At 42.6% G+C, this 11,492-nt stretch overlaps 1 protein-coding gene across 3 annotated transcripts; it reads left to right on the forward strand.

Moving 5' to 3' along the window:
* Nucleotides 1-235: 235 nt before the first annotated feature.
* On the forward strand, nt 236-10,770 carry E2F6 (E2F transcription factor 6). Of its 3 annotated transcripts, none has more exons than XM_023922604.2 (7): nt 236-475; nt 4,559-4,607; nt 6,086-6,302; nt 6,609-6,767; nt 7,763-7,877; nt 9,171-9,318; nt 10,025-10,770. In XM_023922604.2, exons 1-7 carry the CDS (start codon nt 410-412, stop codon nt 10,069-10,071), a joined length of 801 nt encoding a protein of 266 aa, XP_023778372.1. In that variant the 5' UTR covers nt 236-409; the 3' UTR covers nt 10,072-10,770. The 3 variants fall into 3 exon arrangements, with proteins under 3 accessions (XP_023778372.1, XP_023778374.1, XP_086731978.1); XM_023922606.2 differs by having other exon boundaries at nt 240-466; XM_086875852.1 differs by having other exon boundaries at nt 242-2,976; nt 3,030-4,607.
* The last annotated feature ends 722 nt before the right edge of the window (nt 10,771-11,492 follow it).

Genomic DNA, 11,492 nt, shown 5'->3' on the forward strand with positions numbered 1-11,492 from the left:
CCAGGCCGATGGGAGGGGAGGAACGGAGTTGATTTGGCGCATTCCTGCCGGCACTCGGAGCGGCGGGGGCTGTCCCGGGGGGCAGGAGAAGGCGGGAGAAGCCGGGAGAAACCAGGCAAGGCGGGAAGGCGCCGCGGGGGCCGATGGGTAATAGAGGGAGAAGGCGCGCGCGCTCAGGCGGCGGGGGGAGGGCGCGTGCGCAGGTCCCGCCCGTTCCCGCCCCAGCGGCCGCCTCAGGCGCGCGCGGGAGCGGCGGCCATGACGGGCAGCGGCGAGGGCGGGAGCGGCCCCGCGGCGCCCCGCGCCCGGCGGCGGCTCGGAGCCTCGGCGTGAGGCTGTCTGTGCGCCCTGCCGCCTCCAGCGCCTCGCCTCGGGGCCGGCCGGGGCAAACAGGAGGGGCCGGGCGGACATGGCCGGACGCGACAAGTGGGAGCACCTAAGGCCGCTGCAGCCGGACACGCTGCGTGTGAGTGAGGTACATAGCGGGCGGCACAGGGAGGCGCTGCCTGTGGACGGGGAGAGGGCGGGACGGCGCTGCTGCTGCTGCGCTCCTGCTGCGGGAGCTCGTGAGGAGGCGGCCGAAAGCCCGTCCTACGTCTCTGCGCGGGAAAGGTGCGGCGGGCCAGGCAGCGTGGTAGCCGAAAGGAGCCTTGGGGTGCTTCCTTCCCTCGTGGCATTGGGGCGGGCTTCCTGGGAAAGGTGCTAGAATGCAAAAGGGGAGTGGTTGTTCTTGCCTGTGTTGCCTACAGCCTCTTAATCGAGCTAAAAATGTTATAGCTACGAATGAGAAAAGGGGACTACAGTGTATTTGCTTAACATCTGTGATCATACGTGCAGCTCCACTACTACCTTTAGCAATGTTATGAAGTACCAAGCAAAAAAAGGCTATTTAGTACAACTTTAAAAAAATACATTTTTCTAGTTAATCCTGATGGTGCATACTTTAAATTTTGTGAGTCTTCTTTAAATATATTACTTTTTAAAAAATTATTCATGTCAGTAGGACTAAATGTTACTTGGAAGTATTTTCTTAAAGCCATGAAGAGTTCATGTGAGTTGTCAGGTGGGTAATTGATGATTGTAAGAAGCAAATGGTGTTTGACATAGCTTCTATATAAATATAGATATTTAGATGATTTACAGTGAGTGATATTTTCTTGAATCAGCTTCTTAGAAACAGGGAGGTAGTGGTGGTCATTAGATGTGGTAGTCATTAACAGCCTTGCCTGTGATGGCCGTGGAATACTGGGTGTGAATTACGATTTACATCTAGTGCAGATAGCTCAGTTGGCAGGCAGCAGATGGGTGGTATCCCAAGAGGGTCATCCCAAGAGGGCATGAACTGCCCAACCCTTGGGACAAGGAAGGGTGAGAAGACAGACGGTGGCACTGACCAGGTGAGTGGATACTGAAGGACACAGCAGAAGCCACGAATTGCCAACCTATTGGATAACCAAAGGGCACAGAAATGGTGGCACTGCCAAGCTGGATGAAGAGAGATACGTGGGAAGACACAGCAGGAGCAGAGGACTCAGGGGGAAGAGCAAGGTTTATCTGGTTAGACTATGAGGGTATAAAAATTTAGGTGTTCCTTTACTGTGTGTCCCACTTTGGAGGTATCAGCTTGGGCTGTTTCTGTGTAGCTGCACCATGAATAAATTGTTTTATGGAGAGACATTTGAGACTCTGCAGTGAGAAAGCTGGGGTTCAACCAGTGAGGAAAAGTGGCCTGACTGTATGAGTGTGGTGTGGAGCCATCATGTGGGGCTCCCCGTAGCTCACTGATGTTGTCCATCATGAAGGGGCTGCGGTCCCAGCAGTGACAGCCTCTGTCACTGGAAGTGTGACTGCCAGAGAGTCTCATGAAGGGTCGGACTGGGGAGTTTTCTTAACAGTGAGATAATTCCAAGACCCTCAGCCTGCTAGTAAGGAAGATGAGTAACAAAATGCAGAACCTGGATTCCAGCTTAGTGTTCAGGACTCCAGCTTATTCTGCCAAGAGGTAGTTGAGATTTTTGGGAAGGCAGCTTTGGAAGCTGGAAGTGCTGAAGAGAGATGGAGATCAGTTAGGAGAAACACATTTCATCATGACAGTCATGGCAAAAAGAACATATGCAGGACAGACTAAAGAATAAGGATAAAAGTGCAGATATGATGCTTGGAAAGCCAAAGTTGTAGTGTTGAAACTAACAAGGAGTGTCAAAAGTTACAATATTAAAGAAATTTCCCTGAGTGACCATGCAGGAGCCACTCTAGTCAGTCACTCTTGAACCACCTGCGCTGGGACCAAGGCCCTTTTGCAGCTGCACCCCCACACTCACACAGACAAGGTCCCTTCACCAGATTGACCCCAGGTTTCCCATAGCAGAGTCTCAAGACATTTGGATCCTTAAAATAACTTAATCTTCGTACAGCAGCTGGAGCAGGTACCCCCTTTCCAAACAAAGGAAACCGTGGTCTTGTTTCCCTTACTGGGTTTTTGTGGACAGGTTTTGATAGTGGGTGGGGGGCTGCAGGGTTGCTTCTGTGAGAAGCTGCCAGAAGTTTCCCCCATGTCCCACAGAGCTAACGCCAGGCAGCTTCAGCATGGATCTGTCACTGGCCAAGGTGGAGTTAATTCTGAGAGATAGTAGTAGTGCCTCTGTGATAACATACTAAAGAAGGGAAAAAAGTTACTATACAGTTGTAATTGCAGCCAGAGAAGAGTGGAATGAGAATGTGTGAGAGGAATAACTCTGCAGACACCAAGGTGAGTGGTGAAAGAGGAGGAGGAGGAGGTGTTTCAGGTGCCAGAGCAGAGACTCTGCAGCCTGTGGTGCAGACCAAGGTGAAGCAGCTGCCCCCCTGCAGCCCATGGAGGACCATGGGGATGCAGAGATCCACCTGCAGCCCACAGAGGAGACTCAGGCTGGAACAGGTGGATTCCTGAAAGGAGGCTGTGAACTTCTGGGAAGCCCATATTGCATGCTGGAGCAGGCTCCTAGCAGGGACCTGTGGACCCATGGAGAGTGGATCCCATGCTGGAGCAGGTTTTCTGGTAGGACTTGTGACCCTTGACCCACACTGGAGCAGACTGTGCCTGAAGGACTGCACCCTGAGGAAAAGTGATTCACATTGAAGCAGTTGATGAACCGTTGCTGTGGGATGGACTCATTGGAGAAGTTCATGCGGGGCTGTCTTCTGTGAAAGTGAACCCGACGCTGACATAAAGAAAGGACTCTTTTCCCTGAGCAGCAGTAGGAACAACATTTGATGGATTGACATAACTCCCATTCCTATCTCCCTGTGCTGCTGGTGTGGAGGAAGTAGAGCTTGGGGAGGTGGGAGGGGTGGGGGGAAGGTGTTTTCTTAAGATGTATTTTATTTCTCATTATTTTTCTCTGATTTTATTGGTAATAAATTTAATTAATATTCCCAAGTTGAGTCTGTTTTGCCCATGATGTTATTTGGGGAGTGATCTCTTCTAGGCCTTAGCTCAACTCACGAACTTCTTGTTACATCTCTCCCCTGGCCACTTGTGGAGAGGAGTGATAGAGCAGCTTTGGTGGGTACCTGGCAGGATCTACCCTAGGGCCTGTCCTGTTGATAGGTGGAGGATGTGAGGTTTATGGGCTCGAGGGAAGGGCCATCTAACACTTCATCAGCCCAGGAAGCTGCAATGTCAAAGCCTTGCCTTTACCCTGCAGTTCTAGAGGCTGGGGGACCACCCGGTTGAAAGGACCTGGGGGTCCTCATGGATGGTGAGCTAAATGTGCACCTGCACTGTGCCCTGACATTGAGGCATTTGAGGTTGTCTTAGCAGGAGAACAGTAAATCGAGGGAAGTGGTTCTTTTTCCTTACTTGGCATGTATTAGATTGCCCTTGGAATGCTGTTCCTGATTTAGGCCCACTAGTACAGGAAGGCTGTTAACAAACTCCTGAGGGAACTTGTTAAGCCACAGCAGCCCTTCAGTAAAGTCATAGCATATTCTGAGTTGGACAGGACCCACAAGGATCATCAAGTCCAACTCCTGTCCCAGCACAGAACAATCCTAAGAGTCACACCGTGTTCCTGAGAGCTTTGTCCAGGAGCTTCTTGAACTCTGGCAGGCTGGTGCTATGACAGCTTCCTTGGAGAGCCTATTCCAGTGTCCAACCACCCCCTGAGAAAAAAAACATTTTCTGAGTATCTAACCCAAACTTACGCTTGCAAGCAAGAATTTTAAAAGGTGGCCAGATAGTTCACTACTGTACATGATGGGCAGCTTAAAGGAAATGGCTGTGAATTGAACCAGATAAGCAAGAGAGATTGCAGCTTTCTTGAGCATTAGTGAGTTCAGTGGTGTTTCCTATTTTAAACAGAGTGAGTTGTGCTGAGATTAAGGACTGAAAATTCTGGCAGGAATTAAAGAGCATGTATTCCTGCTATCTAGTGACAGTTCTTCACAGTAATAGCTGTTGAATTGTCAGAACTGATGGCTGTAACATCTAAAGTAGATTTGAGGGTTTCTTCTGAAGAATCTCCTCCTGTAGATAGCATTTTATGACAGTTGGTTTTTTCCATTTTTATTCCCTCAGGCACCAATGATCAACCTGAATGTGCACAAGGACACACGGCTTGTGAAAAGTAAGTTGTTATGTGTTCTGTGAAAATTAATCTTGCAGTATTTCATGTCTTTCTACAATGTGAGTATATGCTGTAGACAAATGAAAAATGATTTTTACTGTTAGCAGAGCAGGAAAAATGCTGAACACTGACTAACAGATGTGAAGCAATACATTCTTTATAGTTTTTTTTTCTCTTCAGATCTGTTACAAGTATACCTTCCCACTGCTATATAGAAAATAATACACAGGAAAAGTAAGTTAGAGAAAACTGGAACAACATCCTGGCAAATGTTGTGTTTCAGCTGGTGTTAATAAATGTGGAAATAAACTTGACTGAATTTCTGGGTGTTGGGGTTTTTTCTGTTTAGTTTCTTGCCAGTTGAATTGTTTCACACATTTCACAGTAACACAGTTTAAAACTGAGTTGTTGAACCTGTCACTTGGTTTTAAGGATTCCACAGACTTGCAGCCATGGAATGGGTGTGATACGTTATGAGTAAAAGTGTGTATCTCATTCATCTTGGGTAAAATACCAATGGTTGAGGTAGAATGTTGTCTAGGCTACTTTGTTTACACACACACCTTTTCTTGAAGCATTAGACTGGAATATTGCTCAGGGACACAGGTTGATCAGATGAAATACCTGTTTTGCTTTATGGGAGAAAAGACAAGTAACAGCAGAATTTGACAATCTTTTAATGACTAGCATCAAATGAGTGTGCATACATGACTTTTTTGTGCCTCAAAAGTAGGCGTTTTTTTGCACTTTTTGCATACATAAATAATAACCTCACATTATTTATCAGTGACTTCTGCTGTTTCAGCAAATATGATACATATAACACAGGCATCTCTAAAACCAGAGTGTCATAGCTGTAGATCTTTGTTGCATTAGTAAATCACACAATGGAATGACCAGTTCTTTTGCCCTGAGACCAAATAGTGCAGTGTGTCTACATATTAAGTTCTTCAGTTCCAGAACAGATTGGTCATGTCCAGTCTGATACAGTCCTGAAGCCAAGCTGACTCCTGAACCATGCCTTGTAGTTGCATGAGAGGTCTATTGGTTAAAGTGGACCAAAAAGGGTAAAAAAATATTCTAAGAGTGACATGGAGCAGAGATAGAGCTGCGTTTCTCTGGCAGCACCTCAGCACTGTCTATAGTTAACCAAAGGTTTCGTTGGTATTTGATCAGTGATCCAATCTCACATCCTGTAGAACATACAGTTAGTCAGTTATTAATATCCATTCTAGCACTGTGGAGTCATGAATGTTTAAAGGACAAAAATGCATGCTTGCTATTTACATAAAATCATTGCAAACGAATGTATCTGTGGTTAATAGGCTTTATATGGTGCCATTGCAATGTCAGTATTAAAAACTGCAGTGCTTCCAGAGTTTTATCTTCATTTATACTTCATCACTATAACTTTTTTTTAAGGAATACTTCTTCCTTATGTAGTAGCTTACTCTAAATATTCTACCAAAACTTTACAGAAACTTTGGAAGTCAAAAGGCCTCGATTTGATGCATCCTTGGTGCTTTTGACACGAAGATTTATGGCTCTTCTCAAAAAAGCTCCAGACGGTGTCCTTGATTTAAATGAAGTAGCAACAACACTTGGAGTACGAAAACGAAGAGTGTATGACATCACCAATGTGTTGGATGGAATCGACTTGATTAAGAAAAGATCTAAGAATCTTATCCAGTGGATGTGAGTTGTGTTTGAAACTTCTAGTTTCTGAAGCAGTAAATCCCAAAAATGTTGAGTGATGTTTATTACTCTGAGGGTATCTTTAAGCATATTAACTTCTCATAGGTAATATTTTAAGTTCTGTATCCTTATGCTGTGTGAATTACCTAATATGTTAAAAAGTATCAAGTGCAGAAGTACATGGAAGCATATTTCAGCAGAATAAAAGATGCCAGAGTTCTTACTGTTTTCTGTTGGTATACTTGATATTTAATAAACAGGCTTTTTTTTATTCAAACATACTAGACAACTTTCATGTTCTTCTAGAGGTAACAATCTTGACCAAGTTGTTGGAAAAGTACCAGAGCAGCAAAACCTTAAAGATGAACTTTCTGACTTATCAGCCATGGAAGAAGCTCTGGATGAATTAATCAAGAATTGTGCTCATCAGATATTTGAACTAACAGATGACAAAGAAAATGCAAAATATCCTTTCAACTCTTTTCAACATGCATTTTTTTAACACATGGTTTGGTTGCACATACTCACATATCTAGTAAGAAGTGTACGCTGATACCACAGCTACGCAGTATTGCTTGGTAATTTTATAATAGCAAACTTTTTGATTACTTTATATTTGAGAATGCCAGTCAGGTGCCTTGCTTTGCAGTATCATGGATAGTCTAGCCTGTCCTCAGAGGAGTGCTGCTTGTGTGACCTCTCCACTGCAGAAGAATGAAGTGGGGCAATAATCTTAGTACCCTGACCATCACCCTGTTCTCTCCAGTTGAGTTGCCTCAGGGGCAGGTCTTGACCTACCAGCGAGCTCAAGCTGCTTGGTGAGATGTCAGAGAGGACTCAGAATGTAGTCCCAGTGGCCTGTCGCCAAGGAGATATAACAGCATGTTGGTTGTGTCCTAATACTCCTCTCTTGAAAGAGATTCCAGTGCAGTATCTGACTTTCAGATAGGTTTTGACAATAGAAAAGATTTATTTTAATATATAGAATAGAGATTGAATTTTGGCTTTGACAATAAAATATTATTTAGCTCCCTTGTCTGGCAAGAGGTTAAGGTGTGTGTGCAAATAAAATGTGCTCATTTTCTTTAGAACTTACTGGTTAAGAAAATAGTTTTATAGTGTCTCAGGAAATTATTCCCATGCTATTGCAAAATAGAATATCGTTTCTGAAGAGCAGTATTCCCTCTGCTTTGTAGACTAACAACAACATCTGTGAAAACTGTTTGGGTTTTTGTATAACATTGAATCGATTTTAAAAAGCTTTTTTTCCTTCCTAGAAATACAGAAAAGTATTTTTCTGCCATTAGCTGATACTTTGTTTCACAAAGCTAATACTAACCTCTACTCAATTGTTGATCAGTTTTCTGAAGCTGGTATTCTGCTTCAACATATCTTGACATCACACTCTTTGCTTCTGCCCATTAGCAAATTACTTTACAGAATCCTTGACCAATGTATACACTAGCTTATGTGACATACCAAGATATCCGAAGCATTCAGGCATTTCAGGAACAGATTGTGATCGCAATCAAAGCTCCAGAGGAAACCAAATTGGAAATACCAGTTCCTAAAGATGTAAGTTTTATACATTTCTCCTAAAGCAACAAAAGTTCTCAAATTCGATTTTTTGCAGCAGCAGTCAAGTAATAGACTTCCAATTTCTTTGTCATGCGGATAGAGGTAGTTCACTGTTGTGTTCCCCTAAACAGTGCTGCAGGGGTAATAGTCTTAGAAACTTATTTGCTGTATATTTCTTTTTGCCTAAATTATTAAGCCATAAATGTATCTGAGCTTTAGTTACCTGGTTTTGCTAGAGAGAATGGAACAGCTGTAATAAAGTATGCAGTGTACAGTATAGTTGGAAAAAGACAACATTTTGTCACTCTGGTAAATCAAATCTAGAGGGGTTTTCCATGGAGTGGGGCTGTGTGTGCCCTGTCCTCACCCCATGGTGCAAAACACCGACTCCGCTCTCATCTCACAGATGAGCCAGACCTTTGCCCCCTGCACCCAGCAATGCTGCAGCTGCATAGTGGGGCCTGTCTACTGGGAACCTACTGTTGGTAGTGCTCTGAGAGGGCAAATCCTGGAAGGCAGCCTAAGATAACAAATAGAACTTTAATTCCATTTTCTTTTTTGCATGAGCATTTTTGATAATCTTCCCAATTGTGTAGCCATGGAAGTTGCCTTGCCATGTGGACAGAAAGGTGGGATATCTTGGGAAAAGGAGATTAATTAGTAGAACCAAAAGAGTTTAACCCACTGCATAGATCTCCAGTAGTTTCCCTGGTCAAAGGAGCTGTTTGTCATCAGTGGAGATGAAAAAGATACAATTCCAAATGCCTCCTGAAGCAATAAAAAGGCAGAATTTAAAAAGCTGTAAATTAGAATGGAATATTTTCTCCATTGTGCATTAAGATTTATTTGTTCTGTGTCTTGCAACGTGATATCTGCTGAAGGAAAGCAGTAGAAATGATAGGGATTAGTTGTTTTACCACATCCATTGATGTGCTATGTGCTTCAGTTTGTTGTCTGATTCAGGGAACTGTTTTGCAAATTTTTAAATTCTGTTACTTTCCTAAGCATATAGTATGTCTTGGTCATATATCTGAAGGTCAGTAGAAAGACTGAATAAATACTTAAGTGCACATTCATCAAGAATGAAAGCTTGTTAGTTTAATTCTGCGTAATAGTTGCCCCACAAATCTATGTAATAGTCATAATTTATGTGGAAGTAGTAACATAATTTTAAATAGTTATGTTATTTCTGTTATGTTCTTAATCTGCTGTCTTCAGAATATTTGTAAAAATAGATAAAGAATGTGTAAGACTTGTTCTTTGGATTATACGCAAGTTGCTGTTTTATAGGATCACATAGAAGTACATGTGAAGAGTACAAAAGGACCTATTAATGTGTATCTGTGTGAGGTGGAAATAGAGAACTCAGCTGCCAAAACTTGTGAAGATACAGATACTGTCACTAGTGAAACTGAGACATCATATTATCCTGATGAAGGTAACATCCTCCTTTTACATTTTTATCCATTACAGTTTTTGTTAAGATTGTAATATCATTCTGATAAAGTTGTAAGCTGTACTGTTGAAAAAGTAAAATTTTCTGAGCATAGTTGTGGGTCAGGATGTGTGGGAGTATAGGAAACGCCTGGAAGAGAAGTCTGTGCTGTTGTGTTACCTCACAGCAGCAGGAGGTCAGACAGTCAGGCACGTGCACACAGAGCAAGGCACTCTTGTTCCCTGGCCTTTTCCTTCCTTTGCTCTTTGCTGGTTTCCTGTGGGAGCTGCTCCATGGATGGAGCAGCGTGTCAGCTCTCAGCTGCTGCACTACAGGGTCCTGCTCGGCTGAGATTGTTGCCATGAGAGTTATGATGCTGTTTTAAACGAGACTGCTGTTGCTCGTTCCTGCCCTAAGGGAGGACAGACAGAAGAGGGGATGTAGTGTTTTAATCTCCTAAAACAAGATTGGATGCAATAGAGAAGAGACTCTGAAGACCCACTGAAGATGCTGCAGGATGTGGCAGGATATTGCAGTAGCTCAGAACACAAAGAGAAATTATTTTTAGAAGTGCTGCTTTATAGGTGAAGGGAAGAGTTGACTTTTTCATCCTAGGCATTTTTTTTATTTCTTTCGCTTGTGGAATAACTCAGAATTGTATTTTCTACAATTAGAGTAATCATATTCCTTTTTTACTTTCCTTTTAAAGTGAGATCTCCGATGGAAGAGAAAAAAACATTTGAGATGCCAGATTAATTACAACACAAAAATCTAATACAGAACATAAATATCTGTATTACAGGGCTTTTCAGATCCAGGCTTTTCCAAAGGTGCCTGGATCTGCAGACTTTATAACCTGAAATGTTCCAAAGTGTTTAAAAAACCAGCAGTGGATTGGTTGAGTGCTGTCACAGGATTGCTTATCTTCCCAAGTCAAAAGACAACAGTTTCTGCCGTTGGATTTAGGAGCTTTGTTTTCTTAATTGCATGTGACCTACAGAACTCTGGGAAAACACTGTTTTTACCTTGTCATTTTAGTTGACAGAAAACATGGATAATCAATTACTTCCAAAGAGGAAGGTTGGAAAACTATTTCTGGAACACTCCACAATCTGTGTGAGAATGTATAAAATGAAGAAATGCACTTTTCAGTTCTGAGGCTGCACTACAAAGCAGGATTGTCAAATAAGAGTGTAACAAAGAACTGATGTATTGGAAGCCTTTGCTATAAAGAACAAGATGTAAATATCCTGAGACTTACGCCTTATACTGTGTTAGATGCTGTTCGCATCCAGCTCTACATGAACTATGGTATCAACACCGAAGTGAAATAATTGAGTTTTGTGTACATACTTGTATCATTTCTAAGTAGTTACTGATGTACATTTATTGAGATGGTTTGCATTTCTGCCTTTGTACAGCAAAGAAATAAAATAAGCTTGCAAAAATAGGAAATAGTCTATGTTGGGTTGCGTTTGCTGAAATTCACTGAGTAACTACAAACATTTTAAATTACGTGAAAATTTAAAATCTGTTTTGCATGGTGCTGTCAGATAACACTTAGGTCTGGATCTTGTGATGCCACAGTACTGTAGCAATTTTCAGAATAATGATCAATAACTACTTAAATTGTTCCCTTCCAGTTTCTGGAGTTTGCATACACCAGAGCTTCAGCCGAGTATCGTTGACATCTTTGCGGCTCAGCTTGCAAAAATATGTAAAATACTTTAGGACTAGGTCTGTATTATCCATCTTTTGTATCTGTAAAACAAAGCTGTGGAATTTGGATATTGGATTTTCTAAGGGAGTGAATTGTCACTGTACAAATACTGTGCTTGGGCTCACTTCATCCCAGTATCAAACTCTACATCAGAAGTTTCTGATGGGGTAGAAGTTTAGCAGGGGTGTGGTTAGCAGGTTTGGTTTTAAATGGGGAGTCCAAGTCCTTGTTTGCCTGATCACACAGTATTAACAACTATACATCTACTCACAAGTGAGAACATCAAAGTTAATTAAGCCCTGAATGTTCTAGCCAGCAACTCTACAGCTATTTTAGACAGACGCAGCGAAATTAAATGCCCAATGTTCTACAGTACAAATAAGGTGGCGCTGGTGACACTGATGAGCAGAAATATACCTAAATATGGATTGAGAGTTAATTCAGTTTTCCACAAGGT

The sequence above is a fragment of the Cyanistes caeruleus genome, chromosome 2, assembly GCF_971803275.1.
Source record: "Cyanistes caeruleus chromosome 2, bCyaCae1.hap1.1, whole genome shotgun sequence".
Taxonomy (NCBI): Eukaryota; Metazoa; Chordata; class Aves; order Passeriformes; family Paridae; genus Cyanistes; species Cyanistes caeruleus.

Bases quoted from the DNA above. Each gene is read 5' to 3' on its own strand.
- E2F6 (XM_023922604.2), top strand. From the start codon at position 410: ATGGCCGGACGCGACAAGTGGGAGCACCTAAGGCCGCTGCAGCCGGAC. The intron at 6,303-6,608 runs GTGAGTTGTGTT...ATGTTCTTCTAG, and splicing joins AAGAATCTTATCCAGTGGAT to AGGTAACAATCTTGACCAAG. The intron at 6,768-7,762 runs ATATCCTTTCAA...ACCAATGTATAC, and splicing joins GATGACAAAGAAAATGCAAA to ACTAGCTTATGTGACATACC.